Raw genomic sequence first — 26,110 nt, forward strand, 5'->3', positions numbered from 1 at the left:
AGGTAGAACCCTAGGATACACCTCGAATGGCGTTGCGGGTTGGTTGTAACAGTATTCCTAATTCCAGTCTTGGCTCACCAAGTCGCCATGGCCTAGTGGTTAGCATTTTTGCTTACCAATCCAAAGGACGGGGGTTCGAACCCCGCCACAAGCGACTTTGATTTTTCGTACATATTCAGCATTTCAAGTATTTCTATGTCCTTAACTTTCTCGATAGGAGCAGATGGGAATCGAACCCAGAACCATTCGCTTACAAAGCGAACACCGTAACCATTCAGCCACAGCCGCTCCTTATTACCGTCTGGTCGGGCATATAAAAAAAACGAAAAATAGTTTGGTCAACTATTTTTTCGACGATTTGATCAGCAGGTGACGCGGTGACGAGGATTCTACTCAAATATTCTCAAAAGTTGGATTCATTGAGTATCAATGAGTAAAATTTGGAATAGATTACAAAAAAAACCAATAAAAATGAATTCTCACATGCGGAGCAGGCGGTATTTTTTTATGTGCACCCTACTACTCACTGATCACTGTCTCACTCATTCACTAACTGACTTATGCACTAACTCACTTCCACGCTTGTGTGGTCACTTGGACGCCACCGACGCCATTTTATTTTTTTGAGGCAGATTTTTACAGAAAAATATAAAAATTAAAGGTCGGAAAAAAACTTACTTATAAAAATCACTTATTAGGTACTTACGCATATCAAAAACATCCTTCACGATGGAACTGGAAGATATCGACTTATTGCTGTGCGAGTTGGTATTAGAATGTTTGTCGTTCACGTAATCGTGGTTGGGAAGTGGTGTGTTCAGATCTATCAAATTGCTCGATATCCTGTCGCGTGTCTACAAATTACAAAGCGACGCGTTATAACTTCAAACTTTTGAGGTTAGCTACACACTTCTTGACTTACCCGCACGCTCGAGGAACTGTGCGACTGCGAGGAGTGGTCGTTCTCGGTGAGCAGATCCGGCGGCATCTTGTCCGGCAGATCGTTGTAGTACTCCTTGTCCGTCTTCACAAACTCCCGGAACTTGTTTTGTGTTTCCGGCTTGTTGAAGAACTCCTTGTACCGCAGCTCGAAGGCCTGCCCGATGGTCGCGATGAGGTCCTGGGCGACACCGCCGCCACACTCGAGCACGTAACACGCCCGCCACTCCTCCATGTCCTTGGCCACGTACGCCACAAAGTCCAGCGTGTCCTGCGAAGGGAATTGCAAGCCGTATTAGTTGAAAATGTTCAAACTTTCAAACAAACAGTAAAACTCACCGTATCCCCACCGGAGGCGAACGATATCCGGGGCATGTCGTGCTGCGCAATCACGTCCCCCGTGTCCACGCTGACCAGCGACAGGTACTTGCTCGAGACGGTCAGCGTGACGTTGGTGCCGGCGTGTTCCATGTCCGGCGCGTCCGATATGCACTGGAGGACGCGTTTGTCGACGCGCCGTTTCTTCGACGATTTGAGACTAGCGGCTTCGCATACCCGGTTGATGCATTCCCTGACAAAGCGGAAAATAAATAAATGGTTGAAACAGGATATCGAAAAAAGTTGGCGGTAGTTTTTAGCTTACTTTGCAACTTGTGACCTCGTGGCGAAATCTAGCGTTTTCATGGACGCCTTTATTTCCAGACAGCCAATATACTGAGTGAAGGGATAAAAGAGAAAGAAATATTGTTTAACATTAAGTTTCAGCACTGCGTTATTCTACACTGAAATAAAAAAAAAAGTACCAAATTCTTAAATTCTAGGAATTTTGCCATGTTTTCCCAATTACTAAATCAGGAAAGGAGCCAACATTCCTAGAATTTAGGAATTTGGTACTTTTTTTTTATTTCAGTGTACTGGCATTTTAACGACATTTGATTTTTTTTTTGGAAGAAAACAAAAATTTCAAATATCAATCCTGATTTACGAACTTTCGAAACAAAACCCGAGCAGACGGAAAGAACTTGGGAATAACATTTTTTGATATTTGAAAATACTCGGCCAATAACATTTTATGTTATTTATAAAAATATTTGTTATGCGTCGTTATGATTTTGTTGTTATTGGATTGTTATTGTAATAACAGACTAATAACATTTTTAGTAATTCTTAGAACAAATATTTGTTATTATTTTTTGATATTTTAACAACGAATCCGACCATCTCAATAACAGTTGGAGGTATTCTTCCATAACAAAAAATGTTATTCAAAAGTTGTTTTGGCTTTCAACCAATTTCACCAAAAACAAATGTTGTTATGATAACATAAACTGTTATTAAACCCTTATTCAAAAATAGACTTTTCAAGAAGAATCCATAACACTTTCTGTTATTTTAACAGTATTTGTTATTGAAATGGCAAGAATTTTGTTATTACCGTCTGCCCGGGAAAGTATCACAGAATGCTTTATACATCATTACAGTTATGCTACTATCAAAATTTACAAAAAAAAAATGGATTAAAAAGTCTTTGTTTAGTTGAAAATGCATAATTAAGCTTTTTACAAAAAGTATCCTGAACAGTGATGGAAGAATCTCCATAAAAAGAAGATCTTTTGACGCTCATCAAGAGAAAACAATCTAAAAGGAGCATGGCTCTCCTCTCTCGCGCACGAAAGATCGGTTAAAAGAAACTCAAATCACCATTTGGATTTTTCGCAGAATATCAATTTGACTACTGCACTTGCAGATGTAACGTTTGACCGGTTATTATTCGTAATTAAACGATGTTTGTAAACAAAATAAAATAAACTAATTTAAGCTAAGATTTATTTATTTTTAAGTTCGGGAGCAATTTTCATTTGCGTGATTCGCCTTCTCTCTTTTTCGCGTGCGAAAAAAGTTCGCAAACAAAAAAAGATTTTTCAGCGAATTTTTCATCCCCGATCCTGAATCGTTTATAATCAATTTTACAAACAAAACACAAGACCCTAGTTGATATTATGAAACTTTGTTAAGTACTTCAAAAGTTATGCTAAAAAAATTTAACAAAAGTCATTTTTGTTCCCTAATTTTTGGGGAAATTTTGAATGCGAGGGGAGGGATACAAAAACTTGAAATTAAATTTGCCATGGGCTACAAAATTTCAGTAATGGAAACCACACGGAAAGTCTTTTTTAGGGAAACTCAAACAATCACAGAAATAATTTTCAACCTGACCCTAAACCTTATGAGCAGTTCTCTCAGATTTCGGTCATTCGATTTTTTTTTGTATTTTTCAATCCGACTGAAACTTTTTTGGAGCCTTCGGTATGACCAAAGAAGCCATTTTGCATCATTAGTTTGTCCATATAATTTTCCATACAAATTTGGCAGCTGTCCAACGTCATTTTTTGATGCAAAATCAAATTTGCAATCTAAAAGTACTTTAGTGAAGTTTTGATAATGTGCACCGTTTTCAAGTTATAGCCATTTTTAGGTAACTTTTTTGAAAAAAGTCGCAGTTATTCATTTTTTTAAATTAGTGCCCATATTTGCCCGCCTCTGAAAAAAAAATATTTTTGAAAAGCTGAAAAAATTCTATATATTTTGCTTTTTTGAACTTTGTTGATACGACCCTTAGTAGCTGAGATAATGCCATGCAAAGATTAAAAAACAGGAAAATTGATGTTTTCAAAGTCTAACCCAAATATTTTCTGATGTCGATATCTCAGCAACTTATAGTCCGATTTTCAATGTTAAAATATGAAACATTCGTGATCTATTCGAAAAAAAATATTTTAATTTTTTTTAATCAAGACAAACATTTTAAAAGGGCCAAACATTTAATATTACGCCCTTTTGCAATGTAAGTCTTGATTAAAAAATTTGTCAATATATTTTTTTAAAAGATCGAAAAAATAAATTGTGGAATGTTAAGAGAATTGGTCATGCATTATCTAAAAATCGCTGAAGATACTTGACGTTTATTTAAGATGACACTTATTTATGATCGTAATTTTTTTAATTGTTTTATAATTTATATAAATTATGATGAATAATTAATCAATTGGCAACATAAACAAATCTTTGAGATATTTTTGTTATTTATATTAGATAAATCCAAATTCCTGATATTAAATTTTGAATAGTTATTCAAATTGCACTACTATGCATCATCAGCAAAATAATCCCATTTTTCCCAAACAAGAAATAAAACACCACACCCAAGGTTTGACCACTTCTCATTAGTCTGTCCTTGCCGGCCAATTCCCTGCTGCTGCTGCAGCTTTGATGAATCCAAATAGATACCAATTCCCAGTACCCGGCGGCTGGTAAACGGCGACTTATGATATCCCGCAGTGACTCACGGGCAAGATATTTGCGCGCGATAGAGAGAACCTCTTAAACATCTGATAGGGGAGAAGCACATATTTTCATCATGTTTGGGTGTTGCACATCTTGATTTGATTCCAAATATTTGAGTTTGTATTTTTCAGCTTAAAATTTATTAAATGGACTAAAATTAAATACTTTCCCCTACCCTGCGTCATCGCTGGCCGTGTAAAATATGCAACAAAAAATCTTCTTCCTTCAACAACAAACCTTACATATCTCTTCCCATAACAGTCGGCTGAACATCGAGGGCGCGCGCGTCAACGCCGGACGCGTCACGCGGCGTGTTCATCAACTCAACTGCGAGGTCCAAATAAAACCCCGTTGTGACCTTTGCATGGCATGAGTAATATACAGAATAGGGTGGGTCATTTTTTTCGAAAGTGCTCGGATCCGGCTGAAATAAGGTCCATCTTGTAGAGGGTACCCATAGGGACTCTCATACCAAATTTGAGCTCATTTGGTTGAAAACTGGCTTGTCGCTGGAGGGTTAAAGTTTACATGAAAATTACTATGGAAAACGCGTGCATTAACTTCAAACGCTTCTACAGGCTAATCGATAAACTTTAGACCACACTTACACTAGGCAGCCGTGTCGGGGGTGGCCCAAGGAACATTTTTCTCTAAGGGTTCATGGTCATCCGTTCAACCCTGAGCTTGCGCAAAGCCGAAACATCCGGCGACGCCGGAATCCTTTAAAATCTCAGTTTGGATGGTCAGCGCATACTACGAAACTAAGATTGCATCGTGTGACAGAATGAGAAACACGACGCCAAACGTCAACTCACTAAAATGGAAGCAATAAATGAGGGTGTTCGCTCTCCCAACAAAGTGTTTAATAAGCAAATTGAAAATAAAGTTCACCGGATCGGATCAAAAAGTTGAGCCCTGAAGAGAACATGGCCTCCGAACCCGAGTTCGTCGTTGAGCAGTTCTGGAGAAATTTGCGCGCGAGGAATGCGAGAAGCGGGCCAGCCGCGGCAAGCGATCTTCGGCGGACTCTAACTCAAACATGGATCGGGCCGGAGAAGAAGTTGAGGAAGTGCCGCCAAAACGGCAGAGTCTGCCGAGAGCGACGAAAAGTTTAGCGCCGGAGGTCACAGCCCCGCCTCCGGTGGTTCCGGCCAAACGCACGAAGGCCAAGAACGGATTCGAAAAAGGACACGTGGCGGAGAAGTGACCGAAGAGGACGGCGAAAGGCTGTTCCAGGATCGCTAGAGGGGACTCGACGAGGTGGAACTGAACTGTCCAGGAGTGTCCGCCAGCACGTTTCAAAGCTGGTGATTGATTTCTACGAGAGCCGTATCATCTGCAACAACGCGGTCAAGAAGTGCGTGCAGTAGAAGTACAAGTGATACAATGTTAAATACATTCGTGAAACTTAAAGAAAATAACTTTTATTGGTCCAAAAAATAAATAAAAAAACAGCTATACTTTTTTAGTATTTTACTACATGGAATATTATTTAGGTAAGCCAGTGATAACCGCTTCATTAGGGCCAATCCATCCCTGTTCTGTCCATCCCGATGGCGCTAAACTTTTCGTCGCTCTCGGCAGACTCTGCCGTTTTGGCGGCACTTCCTCAACTTCTTCTCCGGCCCGATCCATGTTTGAGTTAGAGTCCGCCGAAGATCGCATGCTGCGGCTGGCCCGCTTCTCGCATTCCTCGCGCGCAAATTTCTCCAGAACTGCTCAACGACGAACTCGGGTTCGGAGGCCATGTTCTCTTCAGGGCTCTACTTTTTGATCCGATCCGGTGAACTTTATTTTCAATTTGCTTATTAAACACTTTGTTGGGAGAGCGAACACCCTCATTTATTGCTTCCATTTTAGTGAGTTGACGTTTGGCGTCGTGTTTCTCATTCTGTCACACGATGCAATCTTAGTTTCGTAGTATGCGCTGACCATCCAAACTGAGATTTTAAAGGATTCCGGCGTCGCCGGATGTTTCGGCTTTGCGCAAGCTCAGGGTTGAACGGATGACCATGAACCCTTAGAGAAAAATGTTCCTTGGACCACCCCCAACACGGCTACCTAGTGTAAGTGTGGTCTAAAGTTCATCGCTTAGCCTGTAGAAGCGTTTGAAGTTAATGCACGCGTTTTCCATAGTAATTTCCATGTAAACTTTAACCCTCCAGCGACAAGCCAGTTTTCAACCAAATGAGCTCAAATTTGGTATGAGAGTCCCTATGGGTACCCTCTACAAGATGGACCTTATTTCAGCCGGATCCGAGCACTTTCGAAAAAAATGACCCACCCTAATACAGAACTTTCGCATAAGGCCGCCAGAGCTACACACTCATCAGCGGGGCTCAGCTGGAAAGGTCTCTCCGGTGGTCAGTGGTGCCTATTACCGATAATGGCCAAACTACATGGCAGCGAATAAGTGGACTCACGTGACCAGCCTCGGTGTGGTGGAGGGATACCTAGCTGGAAAGTGTTCATTCATCGCAGGTCGCACACCTCACCTGAATAGCAAATCCTCAACAAAACGGTGGCGCTAATCCGTTTGGTATAAGCCGCTTGGAGTAGATGCACGGTGGTGACTCAATTGATAAAATTGAGCAAACGTTTGTGAAATCTTTTTCAAATAATTGCCACATATTTTTTTAACTTCAGTCGAAAATAGGTTACTTTGTATTAGGTTTTACAGCGTGACGTCACGAGCGCACACGCACACACATTTTTACTTAGACACACGTGCAAAAAATGTAAACAGTGCAGCCGAACTGTCAAATTTCTAACCTAAAAATCGAGTCGGCGTAAAACCTAATAAGTATTTACCAAAGCTCGGTAACAAATTTGATTGAACAAGTAGTCCTTCCTTGAATCTAAGATTTTTTCATTTTTAATTTGTTTATTTTTGTGGGCGCATTAATTTAATGATACCTTACAAGTTATTGTCATAGTTTTCGCAAATCGACCTTTCTTTGTCTTTTTTATCTGGGTTTTCTATACAAAGCTCCAAACAATTTTACAGGCAGTCAAACAAAATGGACATGTGAATATTCGAAAATCTGTATGTTGAGAAGGGATTTCCTGAAGGATTTGTGTCTTTGGCAAAGTTGTAAGTTGTAGTTAGCAATCAAAAATAAATTTTCTGTTTTATTTAATAAACATAATTTCTTGTTGTAAAAAAGAGCAGAAAATTTCACAAAAGTTTATTTTTTTTTACAAAAATAATCTAAAAACACAATACCATTTAAACATCTTCACGTCATGCTACTCAACTACCAAAAAATTTCAAAATAATAATGAATTTATGAACTTATTTTCGTAAAGTTTTATGCCTTTCTCCGATCTGTAGTCTTCATATTAGAAAAAAAAATCTGAGGGTGTCTATTTGAGTAAAAATACAAAAAAGTTATACAATGCACTTCAAATAGTTTACTATCAGTTGTACATGTTTATCTTTGAAGCTTTCAATTTTCGGCTGTAACATTTTTTTTTGGGATATTGAGGAGAGATTTGCAATGGCCTTATTGAAGTCTTTTTTTAATAATGATTTTTTGATGTTTTGGAAATATAAATCTAATTAACAGAACATTATCATCATGTTTATGTTTTAAGGCTCGTTTGAAAATATTTTGAATTTTAAAACAATATCAAAAATGATTTTTCACGCTCGAAAATAGTAAATTTCACGGCGACCTCAATTTCAAAACACCAAATTTCACGCAAATTTCGCGGAACTTGAAAAATGTTAAAATAACTCTGAAAATCTTTTGTTTAAATCACAAAAACTACTTTTTATTCTTCATTATATATTATTCTTCAATAAACAAAAAAAAACTTCACTAAAGTTGAACGTGACATGAAAAATCTCATAATTTTCAAAAAAGTTTCCACCTGGTTTATGGAAGGCTCTATTTATAATTAAAAACAAAATGTAGGGCATTCGTATTATCATTAATTGAACTACTTTTTTAATATTCGACTAATAAAGCAAAAACTTTTCGCTGATTAGCTTCTGTTTACATTTAATTGAATTTCATATGAAAGCAAGATTCAAAAATCTTATCCAGCCAAAATCAAAATATTTTTTAAGGATTTAATCTCTCTTTACAAAAACTAAATTTAAAATCAATAGGCAAAAATAATATAATTTGTGACGAAATCGAAATTTTCATTCAAAATGAGAACAGAAAACAAAAAAAAGGTAGCATTTTGTAACTTTCACGGGAATCATCCACCCAAATAATCAAATATCGTTAAAATTAAACAGTACCTAGAAAAAATCTGAAATGTTTTTAAAAGGTGATTTCAAAGATAAAAAATACTCTTCAATTAATTTTGGATAAAACAAAGCTTATTTCTTTTAATTTCTTTTGAAATTTTACATTTCAAATAAAATAGTAGTAAAATTTTTCTAAGGCGAAAAAAATATTACTTAATTTTGTTAGTTCCATAAAAAACTGAAAACAATTCTTCAAACGGTTCATATCAAGCTTTTCAATTGAACACTTATAAAATTCACTTAAATAGTCTTTATGGTTGAAATATTGATGTTATTTGAAAAAAAAATGATTTAAGAAAATTTATAAATTTCAAGAATTTCACACCGTCCGCGAAATCATCAAAATTCACTAACCCTATATTAGTAATTGAACAAGGGTATTCACTCGCTTAATTCTACAGTAGTTCTATAAATTATTTTTATTCCTATTTGAGTTTGATAAAATATTTTGAAAAAAATCGTTACAGTTTTACACAAACATAAAATTTCACGGGATTTCGCGGATTTCACGCTGTCCGCGAAATCGTAAAATTTCACTAACCCAAATAATAATAATAATTGTTTTGCAATCAACTCGACGTGTCAAAACGCATTTTTAATTTTTTTTTTCATTCAAATGTTGAAATCATGGCCAGTAATTTCAATATTTATACTTTTTTTGCCCTCCTAAACTTTTATCAGAGACGATTTACATACATTTTTAAAAATATCTGCGATGGCCTAAATTTTATAAATTTTCTCTCAATTTTTTTTTATTTCTAGATTTTCTTATACTTGAAATGTATTTTATTTATTCATAAATTTTATTTTTTATTTAATCCTAAATTTGTATTTTTAAACTATTTTTTTTTAATCGCTGATGCAAATATTTTTCAAAGTTTTTGTCTCTTGACTCTGGCCGAGGTCAAGGGGAGAAGGCAAAATAAATCAAGTGACAAGCCAGTATTTCAACATTTCAAAACTAAAAGGCAGCGAAAATTTATAATACAGCAGTTCAGTCGGTTTTGAATCATTACTTTTAAAAAAAATCTTTGAAGAAATTTTTTTTGCAAGAAAAATCTTTTTACGGTATTGTACCACGAAAATTCACAGAAATCTAAAAAAAATTGAATTAACTAAAACATAATGAAAATTATTATAAATGCAGGTGCCTTGCATATTTAATTGTTTTCAGCTGATAGCACCTAAAATTATACTAACATTTTGAAGGATTTTTTTGCCTTTTAATTTTTCGGACTGTTTTTAAGGGGAGGGGGACTTAACTTTTAAAAATATTTGCAACAGCATTATATCGTCGCCGTCGTGCTAACTTGTCGCACGTGCATTTTGGGCCAAATTGTGTTAAAAACGCCATTTTGTGCAGCTCAAAATGCCTCACCTTTCGATCTTCACAAATCCTCTAAATTCGATTTCAATCCTGAGATATTCATTAAAAACCGAAAAAATTCCGTGCATTTTTGTCACTTTACATATGAAAGAAGCTTCAATCTCGTCGTGCTATCTCGTCACTCCTGGATTTCAGGTCAGAACGCGTGCGTCAAGCACGTACAAGTTAGACTGCCGTAAACATTTCGTGTTCGTTTTCGTTTTACGGAGCAAGGTGGGGGACGCGGCCTCAAGTCAGTCCAAGTCCGGTTTCTTGTGGAAAACGTTACTTAATCCACCAGAAGGTGGTTGCTGCCTTCCTCCTGAAAGCTTTGGCTAACGCTTACTTAGTAAAGACACTATACATCTGAGTGCTGCCATCTATGATTAATTTTTATTATTCATTTGAAAGCACTGCAGTGTTTGTATGCGTGCACGACGTGCACTGAGCGGAAAGTTCCGACAGCTATCCGCCGGAGCTTTCAAATTATGTAAATAATGACCCTTTTTTAGTACCAACCAAAACAGTTTTTCTAACATAACTTTTGATGTACTGCACCAAACCGGATGAAATTAAAAAAAGACTTAAAGGACCTGAAGGCGAATCTAAAAACATAGATCCGGACAAAATCGGTCGGGCCAGTTCCGAGAAAAGTGAGTGAGAAAAAAAATTCTACGTCCATCCACACGCACAGACATTTGCTCAGAATTTGATTCTGAGCCGATATGTATACGTAAAGGTATATCTAGAAGGCTTATTTAAAAAGTTCAATTTTTGAGTGATTTTATAGCCTTGCCTCAGTGAGGTGAGGAAGGCAAAAAAAGGGTAGTGGCCGAACTAGTATTGCATACAAAATGAACACCACCGGAAGATATAGGGGATCTGGAGGGGGAAGGTGAAAGAAAATTAGTGTAGGTGTGAGTAGTAAGAACTTGGATGACTTGAGCATTTACGGTAATCTAAATTTAACACTGAATGAAGAAAATCTGAAATTATGATTTAATCAAAAACTAATTTGAGATTTATACAAAGGGAACCTATGATGTATTTCAAATTTAAAGGAAATCAAATAAATTTACTGGAAAATGAAAGATGAGAATTAAACTTGTCAAGGGCATTTTTTCTGGGCCCCGTCATGTCGCGTCCGTCAGTAGTCTTGTCGTACATTGCAACTAACTTTAATTTAACTAATCATTTATGTCCAATTATTCATTTCAGGAAAACTAACTAACTTGAATCAACAACCTCAGCTAAACTGTCTGAAAGTAACTTGAATCTCAAATCCCCGAAATTTTAATTACAAAGCCAAACATTCCTTTACCTAGTTTTTAAACCTGTCTTGCTGCTTCCAAAAACAATAAACATTAATGAAACGTTCATATTTTACAAGTTGAACACTCGTTGTTAAGACGACTATTTCGTGCCTTCCATTTCATTAGGGCACACAAGTTTTGCAAACAAGAGTGTATCCCTATCTTACCTTATGTAAACTATCATTTAAGTGAAAGAGACAATATCCTGTTCACACCTGTGTGTCCTTTTGAAATGTTAGGCTCTATTTGATCATCAAAACTCCAGTAGATCCTCGATTCGCAACAATGGTCGATACAACCATAATCCGAAAATCGTTAGTTCAACAGATCAACGAATTTTGTCCGAAATCATTTCATTATTGATTGATCGAGAATCTATGGATTTTTTGAAAACTCAAAATTGGTAGTGTACCACTTCAATTGAAATCAGAGATTCTGATAGCATTACTAAACTGGCTTACACATAACTGGAGTCTGGAATTATCAAACAACCTAAAAAAAGTTACAAAAACAACTAACTATTCCTCCCCATTATCAAACAGATTTAAACCTGTTCCTAACAGATTTTACGAACAAGAATATTGAGATTCAAATAAAAAATTTCAATATCTTGCAATTTTATATATTATAAAAGCTGTGATTTCTATCAACACAAGTATATAAATATAAAATAAATGTGTGATATATATCAACATCGGAACCATCTTGGATAAAAGCCCTGAAACGAAGGCAACGTGTGGCTCCATCTCCAGGGAAGTTAGACTGCCGTAAACATTTGTAATTATAACTCGGGACTTCAGCAACCAACTTCAACCAAACTTCGGGACAATGCACAGAATGGTCAGCCAAACAAAACGTGTTTGTTATTGTTTACATTGCGTGCTCTAGTTTTTTAAAACGCGTTTTTCTCGGAACGCCGAAATCGCGGGTGCTAAAAGATAGCACGACGACGTCGATCTGGTATAAAGTGTTTTTTTTAACCGAAAATTTTTTTTAGTTCTATTTATTTTTCATTAAATAAAATTCAAATTGCTTTATTTTTCAAAAAGTTTCTATTAATTTCAACCTCTTAAAAAAATATATAGTTTTGTTAGTAAACTTAATATTGATTTGTAATTGTCTGCTCTACAACATTGATGCACTCTAAAAAATTACACTGCAAATTTCCAAAAAACACGAAATTTTCAAATTAAAAAAAATTGTTCTAAATGAAAAAATACCCTTCTGGGTTATTGCAAATTCAAAAACAACAGTCAAGCAACGAAAAATAAAAAAAATTAAAATTGATTAAAAATACGTTTTTTTTTTCGGAATTCTGAAATTCCAATTTTGAAAAATGGAAGGGGCCCCTCCGTCACGAGATATCGAAAATGGAACTCGGATTCGTGATCAGGGACAAAAATTACCCCTTAGGAAAAAGTTTCATGCAAATCGGAGAGGGATCGGGGTATTTGAAATCATGATGAGTCATTTTATACCTTTAGGGACTTCATCTTTATTGTTATCAGACTTTTCTGAGATTTTTTTATCAAAACAAGCAGCCACCATGTGCCCGCCGGCAGAATATACTGTTCACACTCACAAAACGATCCAAAACGCGAGAAAGCAAAACAAGACTAAACGAACGGCAAGAAATGAAAAGAAAAAGAACCCGTCGGAACTATAAAAAAAACGAGAAGCAATTAAAACCCGCTTACCCGCACATCGAACGTGACACCTTCGTTCATGATGACATGGTCCGGATGTAGCCAGTCCGGTGTCGGTTTGCTGTTGCTGAAACCCTTATCCAAGCCGGAAGCTTCACCGTTGCGTGGCATTGTTGCGCTTCTCGGTCTCAGTTTAAACAGCGGCGATGACGACGATTGCGATGCTGGAGAAGGTGAGTCTTCAGCAAATCTCACCACTCTCGAATGCTTGAGGTCGTTTTTTTCGCTGAGATTTTTGTTCCCGCCCGCACTTTTGCTTCTTGCTCTTCTACTTTTCCGTTCCGTTGATGTCTGATGCTGCTGCTTCCTCAGACAGGACCCGCGTTGAGATTCGATAGCTTCGTTGCTTGCTATGTTGGTTGCACTTCGTCTTCACTGAACTCTAAACTAAACTCTCACAAACTCACTCTCGATTGCTCTCCTTACATTGAAAGTCACATCGGACCTCGCATGACTATTTGGACTCTGACTGACTTAGTATGATGATGACTGACTGCTTCTCCGGCGCTGGATATTCACTTTGTGCTGCACATCGATTAACTGTTGGACGAAACGGAAATTTGCAATGTGAGGAATGTGTTACTACCGTAGAGGAGTAAAGGTACTGCTGGTTGAAGCAAGTGTGCTAAGCAAAAAGGAGAGATTTTTTTGTTTCATGTGCGGTGAATGAATGCTGGTTGTTGCGTTTTGCTGTCTGTTTAAAAAAAACCGTACCGGATTTTATTGCGATCGCTGAGGTGTAAAAATGGTAGAGCAAGCGCAATTTTTGCACGAAACTAGTATTAGTTGCTGCGAATTTTCTGATAACACATTTTCTTCACACTTGAAAATCACATGAAACAAGAAAAACACTTAATTTTTAGAGGTTGCGGATGAGAAAATGACACAAAAATCAAAACTTTCAAACGAGCCTATATTTTTCGAGAATGTAAGACGAAAGGTCGAATGGACAAAAGGTCGAAAGACAAAAGGTCGAAAGAGGACAAAAAGTCGAATGGACAAAACGTCGAAAGGACAAAAGGTTGATGTTTTTTGCTAGATGAAATATTTTGAAATAAGCCTAAATGCATAAATATTAAAACGGCTATGAAATATGTAGTAGTTTATGCAACAAGATGCAAAAAGCTGATTTTTTCAGCGCGAGTCGTACATTTATCCAACGAGGTTTACCGATACAAGTGTTGAAAAGTTCTACTTTTCAGCACTGGTATTGAAAGGTATTAATTCTGTTTATTTTTGGTAGAGAAAAGGAGGCCGTTTCGTTTCTGCAGAAGGACAGGAAAAGTTGACAGTTTCACAGCGGAATTGCAAAAAGGTACTTTCAACGGTTTTCAGATAATTTCAGTTCTATTTCCATTAAAATTCAGAGTTTCTTTTTTTTTATAGGAATATTTGCGACATAAGCTTTAAAAAAAATATAGCTCAGATTTTTTTTTTAAGAACAGCTAATATTTTTAACATGTCCCAATTGCGTTTGAAATTCAAAAGAAACATAAGAAACGACTAAACGACTGTGTGGATCAATTGGCGGTGCACTGGACTCACACTATATTTTAGAAAATGGACATTTTTTAAGAAAACTGCTCATGTTTAAAGAATGGAATAAACTCACAAAAATTTTACGTTGGAGAAGAATAGGTTGTTAGATGATGATGGAAAAAATACATATTCCAACCATAAAGTATAGTTTATTTTTAAGAAATGGAAAATCACAAAATTTAAAAAACAAACTACTTTTAAAAACTCACAAAAAATGTCGTCATTAAAAAAAGGATATTTTTTCTGATCAAATCTGATCTAATGGGATATTTGCTAAACATAAATATAAAACATGCAAAATATTTTAGACTTCAGTTCTTTTAAAAACTGCTCATGTTTGAAAGAATGGAAAACTCACCAAAATATTCCGACAATCAAGAATAAGTTGTAAAAAGTTAAGAAATCAAACTATTTCTAAAGAACTGCTCATGATTGAAAGAATGGAAAAAAAAAACAAACAAAAATATTACGACAATTTTTTTTAAAGAAAAGTCGCTGAAAATCGATTGGTTCGTGTTCATATCCGTCAAATTTCTGAAGAATATGCCTTAAGAGACTCCTGTGTTCATCGTTTGAATGGGAATTAAATTCAGATCTTTTGGGTAATAAATAGCTTTTAAATTAAGAGCGAGTCCACGAGCAAAGCATACCCATCTCGCATCGACCTCACCAATCTGCCTGAAATTTTCAGGGGTTGTTTGTACATATAAAACTAGCATCTGGCCAAAATATGAGCACTCTAGATCAACGGGAAGTGGGGCAAACCGGGACACAAAGTTTGAAGGTTCAAAAACGTAAAAAATCTTTAAAAGGCTATAACTTAGGCAAAATTCAATTTATTTTCAAATTTCAAAATGCATCTGAAAGGGCTTAAAAAATGCAACAAAATGCAGGGTAGAGCATCCCAATTGGTTAAATCTAAAGGGAGTTATTGGCATTTTAGTGAAAAAATAGCATAATTTTCAAACTCAAATAAAAAAGTGTTCCATCCAGATATCAACTCGGTTCGACCTGCAGCTTGTAGGGGACATCTGGGACTTCCATCTGAGACTGAGAACACTTTGGGTAATGCAGATTAACATATTAAATAAACACTTTTACTTTTAGTGATTTTTTTGGTTGTAAATTTTTGCTCGGGGGACCCCTTAGATCCCATTTTCTGGTGATAATTTTATCATATTCGTGTTCCTGAGACAATTTCACAATAGAAACATGCATAAAAATGTTTTTTTGATCCATTTTAACCCTTTAAAAAATTAAAGTTAAATAAAAATAAGAAGCTGCCTTTTTTCTGGTGTCATCTAGTATCCTTGGAAACGAGCTTAATTTTCAATAAATGTGAATCGAAATTTTTTTTTTTACTTTTATTTTTAAAGGGTTTAAATGGATCTAAAAAAACATTTTTATGCATGTTTCTATTGTGAAATTGTCTCAGGAACACGAATATGATAAAATTACCACCAGAAAATGGGATCTAGCAAAAATTTACAACCAAAAAAATCACTAAAAGTAAAAGTGTTTATTTAATATGTTAATCTGCCTTACCCAAAGTGTTCTCAGTCTCGGATGGTAGTCCCAGATGTCCCCTACAAGCTGCAGGTCGAACCGAGTTGATATCTGGATGGAACACTTTTTTTTTGAGTTTGAAAATTATGCTATTTTTTCACTAAAATGCCAATAACTCCCTTTAGATTTAACTAATTGGGATGCTCTACTCTGCATTTTGCTGCATTTTTTAAGCCCTTTCAGATGCATTTTGAATTTTGAAAATAAATTGAATTTTGCCTGAGTTATAGCTTTTTTTAAGATTTGTTACGTTTTTGAACCTTTAAATTTTGTGTCCCGATTTGCCCCACTTCCCATTAACCTAGAGTGGTCATATTTTGGCCAGATGCTAGTTTTATATGTACAAACAACCCCTGAAAATTTCAGGCCGATTGGTGAGGTCCAAACGACGTCCCATACAAAGGGGTATGCCCTAGTCGTGGACTCGCTCATAAATACTCTAAGTTTACCAGTATTTTATGCTCGAATTTGTGTCCGGGCAATCAATTTGTAATTTCATGACAAATTGTACAAAAAAAAAGATGTTTATTCGGTCGCATTGACGCTTCTAGCGATCAAATATTGGTTTATTATGTAATTAAGAGTCTCTTAAGGCATATTCTTCAGAAATTTGATGGATATGAACATGAACCCATCGATTTTCAGCGACTTTTCTGAAGAAAAATCCTAAAAAATCGAAAAAAAAATCTTCAAAAAAAATTGCTCTAGACCCCCCGACGTATTCTTTCGGTATACAGTCCAGACTCGATTATCAGAAGTTTCGATTATCTGAAGTTCAATTATCCGAGGGTTTATATGGAACTTCGGATAATCGAATCACGATCGTTTTTTTCTTTTCTTATTTTAAACATCAAATTCGAGTTCTGCGACCCCATTTTAGTCAAATTTGAATAGTTGATTGCCTAATAAAATGCATCTTTTTCAACACCACCATATTGGTCGCCATCTTGGATTTAAAAGTTCGGAATCATTTTAGCGTAGTTTTTTAAGCGTTAAAAATTATAGGGGAAATATACCCATTTTAATCACTCTAAGCCGATCGACCAATTCTCATCACTTTTGCCGTTTTGCGCTATTAAATCAACATTTTCAGATGTATCAACAATGCAGAGTTGCTTGCTCACTTTTGTTTGAGCTATTTATTACTTTGGAACAGTCAAAAACACTTTAGGAAAGCTGTAATTCATGATCAAAGTGCTGATAGGCCGATAATAGAAATAGGCTGAGAAATGGTATATTTCCCCTACAACGAAAAAAAAAAAATTCGTGATTCGATTATCCGAAGTGAAATTTGGACTGTACCCCGCAAAATGTCGGAAAAGATCCCTTCTTTCATGATGCCAAATTTAGACCTGCCGTTTTTTGTCTCAAGTTTGTTCTACGAAACACACCGTGAGATGTGTTCTTTGTTAGAAAATTTAAAAAAAAATATTATTTTTATTATTTTTTGTTTTATTTCTTCATATCCAAGCTTTTGTCCTTTTGACGTTTTGTCCATTCGACCTGTTGTCCACTTTCTACCATTTGTCCACTCGACCTTATGCAGGGTGACCACTCAAATCCCATTTCGAAAAATACAGAAACCTCACAAAAAATTTAAAAAATAACACAAATTCTTTAAACATATTTTCAATATCTAAAATCAAAATTCTTGGATTTATTTTTATTGTAATGTCAATATTTTTTTATTTTTTCAATTTCAATTAGTTTTTATTAGTAAATAATCAATTCACAATTTCGTAATTCTTATAACCTAATAGAGTTTTGGAGTACCTTTCAACTATGATTTGTACTATAGTTCATTTTGATGTAATTGGATATTCTAACAATGGATTTACCAAGAGAAACCAATATTTTTTTCATGTTTGCAAAACATAAAACAGCTTTTCCAATTTTCATTCAGAACTAACAACGATTGGATTTTATTCGATATTAAAGTTTTCCGATAACTGAAAATCAAGATTTATCTATAGTAATTTACCCATAGGGAAACATTTGGAACAAAAATATTTCAAATGACTAAATGAACCACAAAAAAAAAGCTATTTCAAAACTCAAGCTGGAATCTTTTTTTTTCTAAATAATCGATCAATGTGACAAAATGATACAGAATCATAACTTTACGCTGGCCGTAATTGTTAAAAGCAAGCTCTATTTTTATATTTGTTTTGTTTTATACTTTGTTGTTGTTTTCAGTTAGATGTTATCTCTTGTTTAATAAACTAAAATTAAATTAATTTTTTGATTCAAAAATAATATTGTGAAAATCTGTGTCAAATGTCTTAAATAACCTTTGCATTTTAAATTAGATTGAAATTTTGAAAGTAACCATGAATTTCAAGTAAGTTACTAGATTTAAATAATTCAATTATTGCGTGAATAACGTATATGAAATTGTATAAAATATTACAAAATTATCCAAGAGTTAGAAATAGTAGTTTATGCAACAAGTTGCAAAAAGAGGATTTTTTCAGCACGAGTCGTACATTTATCCAACGAGGTTCACCGAGTTGGATAAATACGACGAGTGCTGAAAAAATCAAGTTTTGCAACGAGTTCCATACAACATTTTTTGCAATTTCGAAAAACACCCATTGAGTGAAATTTTAAGTCGAATTTTCATCAATAATATTCCAAAATAATGATTTGTGTGACTAAACTATCAATTACTTTTCCGGATTTTGTTTTGTTAATGTAAATTTAGAGTTGTAGTTTTTGGAGAGGCTAATTTTAAATAAATGGTTTAAATGTTTTCTCTAGAAATCAAATTCTCGAAGTTTTTTTCAATCTTCGCAAGTTCAAGTCTAAGTTGATATCAAACACCAAGAATCGTGAGTGTGTTTTCATTTATGCTGCCGACACACATCCCACATCTAACATCCGCACCACCACCCAACACAACCGCTCGATGCAGTAAATACCAAAGCGGAGAAGTAAAGATATCGATTGCACTTCCCAGCCCCAAAACCATCCAAAGAGATTTGCCGCAAACTGCGCGATGATGGGTGTGGGTGGTTGACACGGGGCTGGTGTGACACCACTCGCCTCTTCCGGAACCACTTTACCCAATCTTGAGCAGCAAAACGGAACAACCGGAACATTATCGCGATGTTGTTTTCTTTTACGAGGAAGGAAATTACCTTTTAAAGGGGAATAATATAATTCTTTGAAACACGAGACACAACACACATTCAGATCACTTGGTAAAATTTAGAATTTTCGTTCTCGGGCCCGCTGCTGCTGGCTGGTGCTTGTATGGGTGCTACTGCTTAAGTCGCTTCAACTAGCTTAGTTGCTTTTACTATATTCCTTTTTTTCGCTTCTGGTCAAACTCTAATGAATTTGCTAATCACTTCTTTGTGGAATTTGTCTGAAAGCAATGCTCACTTCATTTGCACTTCCTAACACTGTGGCACTAACCCGGAAGACCCACGTCGCGACTAAACCCGGATTTTTCCCCCGCGATATCCTTTCCCGGAAGCTGCTGCTGCCCAGCGCGAAATTTGTCAAAATCGAGGTGTGACGACCTTTTTTTCTTCCTTTCTTCCCTCACAAACTTTGAGGACGACCCCCCTGTCGGCTGGCCACAACACACCAAGGAGGACGTTGGCACCTGGCTGCTACTGCTGCTGGGGTGGTGGCACACGGCGGGGACAGCGGAAAAATCCTCCGAAAGGCTCTGCCCTGTTTTGCCCTTTTTTTTCCTCGCAAAAATAATCTGCGCGTTTCGGACTCTTCGGCTGTTGTGGGGAGGGGGCGGTCACAGATTCTACACCGTTGGACACATCCTGCCGGAAGACGTAGCCGAAGGGACACTCTGCACTCGCGGCCGATTCGCGACGGAATTTACACTACAATGCGAACTAAGCTTAGAAGCGATCTGGTTCTGGTTTGTGCGGAGGAATGTTGAAAACAAACTTTTTGGAAAACTTTTCTTCTTCCCTTCGCTCTTTCTCGTGGATGACTGTGAGAAGGTGTGAGTGTGTGTGTGCGGTTTGATGGTTGCACGAGATGTGTGAGTGAGAGCTGTCAAACGATTATGTCAAATGTTTTTATAGCAAACGGTCCGGGAGCCAGTGTCAGATTAGGGGTGGTTTTGTGATGGTGTGCGATTCAAAATGGCCGTTATGTTGTGGGAAACGGGGGTTGAAGGTAAAGTGTGCAATTTTGAACGCTTGATGATGTCCCATGTTCGGTGAGACGTGGGATCGGACGTGGGTTATTAGAAAAAAAAATAATCTGAACATTCAGTGTAACCCGCTCACTACACCGGTTATTGGTATAAAGCAGCGATTCTCAACCTTCTTCTAGGCTGGTACCCCCTACCATGTAAATCAAGTAGGCCCGGTACCCCCGTTGAGAATCGCTGGTATAAAGCATTAGCAGGATTCGCTGAATATAGACATTATGTCTTTGAACCTTTTAAAAATTAAATCCACAAATCCTCTTAGGTTAAAGCGGTATACGCACTTCGGAAGGAACCGGTCAAGAAAAAAGTCAAAGTAGTTATGTCACAGACATAACCGGAATGGCGTAGACTACGTAAAGTTTTGAGATGTGGACATAGAGTTTTCCATATCTTAATTTTGAAGAATTAGCTAGATACTTGAAATACATTAACGGAATAAGATCGTAAATGGGAGATGGACCCCCCAACAAGACAGAACTTACACACTCCAATCAACTCAATCGGACCGCAACTGCCATGTAACCTTCCTTTCAATGTATTGGTAAATCTTTGACTAGAAAGCCTTATTTAAACAATGGAAACATCGAATGGAGGAGAGAAGAACGAAAAACGATTTTTTCGCGAACCTCATGAAAGTTTGGTAGCATGTGGGGGAGAGAGAGGGGTTGGGGGGGGAGCAGCCTCAGAAAGCTGTGCAATCCGTCACCCCCGAAGACCAACACTAGTTCCTGAAAGGCATTTCACCGACTCACCTCCTTCCTGATTGTTTCACAACAACGACCCACGAGAGGCAACTGTTCGGCGAGAAGGCAGCAGGCGCGTGCCTCATCTTGTTGCTGCCTCGTCCCGGGTGGGACGAGGGACGGGGAGTGAGGCAACTCCGAAGAGTTGGGAAGTTCTCACCCCCTTCCTGATTGTTTCACAACCACGGCTTGACCCACGAGAGGCAACTGTTCGGCGAGACGGCAGCAGGCGCGTGCCTCATCTTGTTGCTGCCTCGTCCCGGGTGGGACGAGGGACGGGGAGTGAGGCAACTCCGAAGAGTTGGGAAATCCTCACCCCCTACCACGAAAGATCCAAACGGTCCGGCCATCGAGAGGCAACTGGCTGACGGTGACGACGAGAAGGCGATGCAGAGGCGTACTAAGGCCGGGTGACACCCGGGGCGGGCTGCCCGGTGTCACCCCTCACCCCCCCCCCCCCCTCCCTCCTCACACCCCCTTTCTAGGTTTAAACCCACACTTATGCCACATGAAATTCTTATTACAAACTGCTATTCTAAATAATACTCTGCAATAAGCAAAAATCTTCCAATATGAAAAAACAAATATTTCAAATAATGAAAATTATACTTTTTATACTAGAGCAACGACTTTTCAAAAAGCGTTTATAATTTGATTTTTTTTTCATATGCAAATACACGTAATATAATTATCGAAATCATTATATCAGAGAACTAGTTCAAAAAAGAAGATAACATTCAGCTCGGCGATTTTCGTTATGAATAACAGATTTTTTTAAATAAAAAATATTAAAATAAAAACATTATTTTCATCGTTTTGATAGTGTTTAAACAGAATATTCTTTTCATCAAAATCAAAATCATTTTCCTTAAAATTTAGAAAGCTTAAAAATTAGTAAACGCTCAATAAAAATATTTGAATTTCATTAAATTTTTAAGTAAACCGTTATGCATTTCATGATCATTGATAATAAATGATGAATTCATTTTCAGAAAATTGTTCGATACGAGATTAAAGAATTCGTAAAATTAAATCAGCATTCAAATCAAACATTTATTTTGAAAAAAAAATAAGTTGCGTGGTATTAGTATTCTCTAGAAATTTTGTTAAGATTTAACTGATAATCATAAGATAAATATTTTTTTTAATTTGATTAACAACGAAATAAAAACAAATAATTATAAGACATAACATTTGTTCAAGCTTTATGAACCTTTTTCCAAAGGCAAAAAAAATAATTAAGCAGTCTGATTTGATTTAATATACATAATGTATAGCCGTAATTAAAAAACCTCCCTACCACTAACATTTACACACAAGATCCTCTGTAATTATTAAGTCAAATGTAATTACAAAAGCCGACTCGGTCCTAACCAGGTCCCAGTACCGAAAAGGACCTAATAAAAATAATTTTATGAAAAAAAAATAAAAAACCTTCTATTCCATATTTTTCCAAAATCTTTTGAAGCTAAAATAATTGTCAGTTCAAGCAAAATAAGAATTCGAATAAATAATAGCTAAGCAAAATATTTTTCCGTATTTTTTTAGATAAGCCACTTTTAAGTTTTTTTTTTCAAGATCTGCAGATCAAAAGAAACATTTTTTTTACTTAGGGTTTCTTGAATTGAAATTTTTGATAACAGATTAACTGACATTCCACTTGTTTTTTTAACATTCCAACAATTGATCAACGATTAATTTGATCAAATCTGTATTCTTTGCGATTAAAAACATCGTTCCAAGTTTTTTTTAAACGCTAAAAAAAAATTAAAACCGAAAAAACACAAAAGGGTAAATTTTTCAATTATCAATGAATTTTATTTTATTTCAACCAATAATTTAATTTTTCGTTTTTTTGCTTTAAATATATTTGTTCATTTAAAAAAATTAGTTTCTTCGAAAAATCTTGAAATGGTTTTATTTTTTTAAATACATCCTTAAAACATTTTTTTTATTATTTTATAAATTAAAAATTTATTCCGGAGAAATTCAAAGCTCGGTAATATCTTTAAATGGTAATCGCCATGTTATTTTTTTACTTGCAAATATTTTTGATCAATCTTGGATCAATCAATCAATCAATCAATCAAAAAATCAGAATTTAAAAAAATGCGGTTAACAATAAATCCAAATACTTGACACATTTTTCCTCGAATTTCCTTGAAAAGCGTAAATTAGTTTCATTCATATTTTGTTTGATTTTGTTGAAATTTAGAAAAATAATTTCGTTTCAAAAAGCATATTTTTTCAAAATTAAAATATGAATGAAACTCATTTCTGATTTTCAAGGAAAATTCGAGGAAAAATAGCTCAATTATTTGGATTCAGTGTAAACCGTATTTTTTTCAATTCTCATTTTTTCGATGGATGAGATATCATACATCAAAAATATTTGCACAATTTAAAACAAATCAAACGTCTCGATTAACATTTAAAGACATTTCCGAGTTCTGAATCTTTTTGGAATATTTTTTTTATTTTATGAAATAATTTAAAGCTTTTAAACATGTATTTAAAAAAAATAATCCATTTTATGAATTTTTTATCAATTAGTTTTTTTTAAGAAACAATTATAATGGACTTAAATTCTACAAAAAATATCTTACAGTTATCAGAAAACATTTTTTTTCTTTAGACTGAAGAATCTACCTGTCAATATTTGTCAATATATCAATATTGCCATGACTTGAAAACACTCATAAAAAGAATGGAGTCAACTTAGTTTTTTTAAATGGCTCTCCTCAGGTATTGAATGGATTTTCACGCATTTTTGTATTTGTAATTTTATTATTATAAAAAAAAACTGATTTTCAAATGAACAAATAAAATTTGGTAATATTGGTAGAAATAAAAATGATATTCAATGATAATTGAAAAATTTAACCTATTTGTGTTTTTTAAAAGCTTAATAGAAAATAATTGAAAGTTGTGTTTTTGATTTTCTAAAATTTACTATAATCTTAAACAAAAAAAAACGAATCCCAACACAAGGATTTTCATATATTCTAGAAGCACGGCAACAATACGAGCCAAGATTGCGCAATCTGTTTTTTTTTTACTAAATTTCATGTGACCTTAAAAAATATCAAAATGGTTTTTGTGACAAGTAGTTGTATGTTTCGTTAATTTATATATATTTTAATTGTTTTTTTAATTGTTTAATTAAGGATATTTGTTCAAATATCCAACGTTTTTGGCATGGGTGCATTTTTATTCTTTATTATTATATTGCAGAGACTTGCAAATGCGAACCAACAAATAGCCCGCGGGCTGGTCTTATGATTATTGTGGAATCCGGCTCATTTAGGATTCTTCTATGAAGTTGTTTAGGAAAATGATGAATAAGTTTGCTTTTATAAACAAACATATTAAAAAATATGAAATTTAATCCAAAAATGAGAAACTACAATTACATTTTAATACCTAAAAGATTTATTAAACGTTAAAAAAATATAAGTGATGGAAAAATAATGGGAAACTCAAATTTCCTTTGTTGAAACATAGATTACCTATATTCAAAAAGTAAATTTTATTTATTTTAAAATCATAATTCTGTGAACCCCCCCTTCGGAGCTGCCTGACAATTTTTAAAATAAAATTTTCAAACATGGGCGTTACTGCTCGGTCGAGGGAAAGTTTGATAAAACAATATCATTGAAACAAAAATAATTAATCAATAAACAAAATAAAAATAACCTGACAAATGGCGATATTTTTAAATCTATATTTTTCAAATAATATCTCGAATCATTTGTATCTTTCTGGAATCAATACTTTCTAACAACACGGAGAAAAAAGAGTTCCCAAAATCGTGAACAAGCGTTCATGAAAATGGGAACCTCGAACAAAGTGTTCAAATCCCATGGTACGATTTTGAAAAACGTACCATGAAATTTGAACACTTTGTTCGTGGTTCCCATTTTCATGAACGCTTGTTCACGATTTTGGGAACTCTTTTTTCTCCGTGAAGTAGGAGATACAAATTTTAATCATTATTAATAAAAAAAAAATCAAAATCCTTATCAATGTTGTTGAGGAAACGAATTCTGATGTTTCGTACTTATTTGAAATTTTCGTTAAATTTCACATCAAAATTATTAATACCCCTAACTCGAGTCGGTTTCAAGAACACCCAAAAAGCAAAAACTTAAAATTTGGTTTATTGGACCTTTAAAAAAACGAGAAATATTCTCTGTCAATTTAATGAAAAAGAAAATAATGGTAATGTTCAGATCGTTTTGTATATCTCATTATTGCCTATAAAGATTCACCTGAAACATTTATTTATTGAAAAAGCGTTTTTTTTCTTCCAGTTAAATCGTTAAGATTTAGAAAAGAATATTTGGATCATGTTCCACAATAAAACACTGAATTTAGAAAAAAAACATCATAATTTGCATTGTTTGGCAAAAAATAAATATCTCGGATGTAATTTTTGATTGAATTTATTTTTTAGATTTTGTTGTAAAAATGTATGTTCTTTTACGTGTTTCGGCCCCGGGTGATGAAAATTCGCAAGCGGAGAAGATTTTTTGGCGATTACTCCATCCCTAATTGCCATTGAAATAATTTGCCGTTTTCTGCACCCTTTTATAAGCTTCTAATTTCGATAGCAAACAGTTGTTTTTTAATTTTTCAATTTAAAGTGACTTTTTTTTTAATTTTTGCTTCCAATTGGAACTTTGCCGAAGAAAACAAAAATAAACCTACATTCCGAGAAAATTTAAAAAAAAATCATACTCAAGAGTGGTTTGTCACAAGAACAAATTTTAAAGAGAACATTTTCCATTTAGCTCTTTTTATAAGCTTGTTCATTAATAATATAGGGGTGACACCCCTTACATATTAGTATCTTTATCAAAATTTCTTTATTTGATGATCGGGTGTCACCCCTGAATATTTAATTTTTGAAGTCTTCAGGATATGTCTGATATAAACATGCTCATTTACTAACTGTTAATACTTAACTTCATCATTACTATGTAAACATATTCTTAAACATGATTGTTACTTTTGGGTGTCACCCCCATCTAAAATCAATGTTTCAGAAAATTTAATTTGTATGTTTTGTTTAAGAAGGATGATATATATTAGTTAGTACTTGATGATTTGTTGTTAACATATTTTAGGTCAATTATAT

The 26,110-nt window shown here is 34.9% G+C and overlaps 1 protein-coding gene across 1 annotated transcript in view; it reads right to left on the reverse strand.

Moving 5' to 3' along the window:
* Positions 1-20,000, reverse strand: part of LOC120418452 (SHC-transforming protein 1) — a 32,848-nt gene extending 12,848 nt beyond the window's left edge. Inside the window, exons 1-6 of the mRNA XM_039580875.2 lie at positions 19,179-20,000; positions 12,925-13,473; positions 1,583-1,653; positions 1,279-1,510; positions 923-1,210; positions 707-854 (exon numbers count right to left, since the gene is read on the reverse strand). Coding sequence (XP_039436809.1) covers positions 707-854; positions 923-1,210; positions 1,279-1,510; positions 1,583-1,653; positions 12,925-13,044 — 859 coding nt within the window. The 5' untranslated portion in view covers positions 13,045-13,473; positions 19,179-20,000. The remainder of the gene's footprint in view (positions 1-706; positions 855-922; positions 1,211-1,278; positions 1,511-1,582; positions 1,654-12,924; positions 13,474-19,178) is intronic.
* Between the last annotated feature and the right edge of the window lie 6,110 nt (positions 20,001-26,110).

Source organism: Culex pipiens, chromosome 2 (assembly GCF_016801865.2).
Source record: "Culex pipiens pallens isolate TS chromosome 2, TS_CPP_V2, whole genome shotgun sequence".
In the NCBI taxonomy this organism is placed as follows: Eukaryota; Metazoa; Arthropoda; class Insecta; order Diptera; family Culicidae; genus Culex; species Culex pipiens.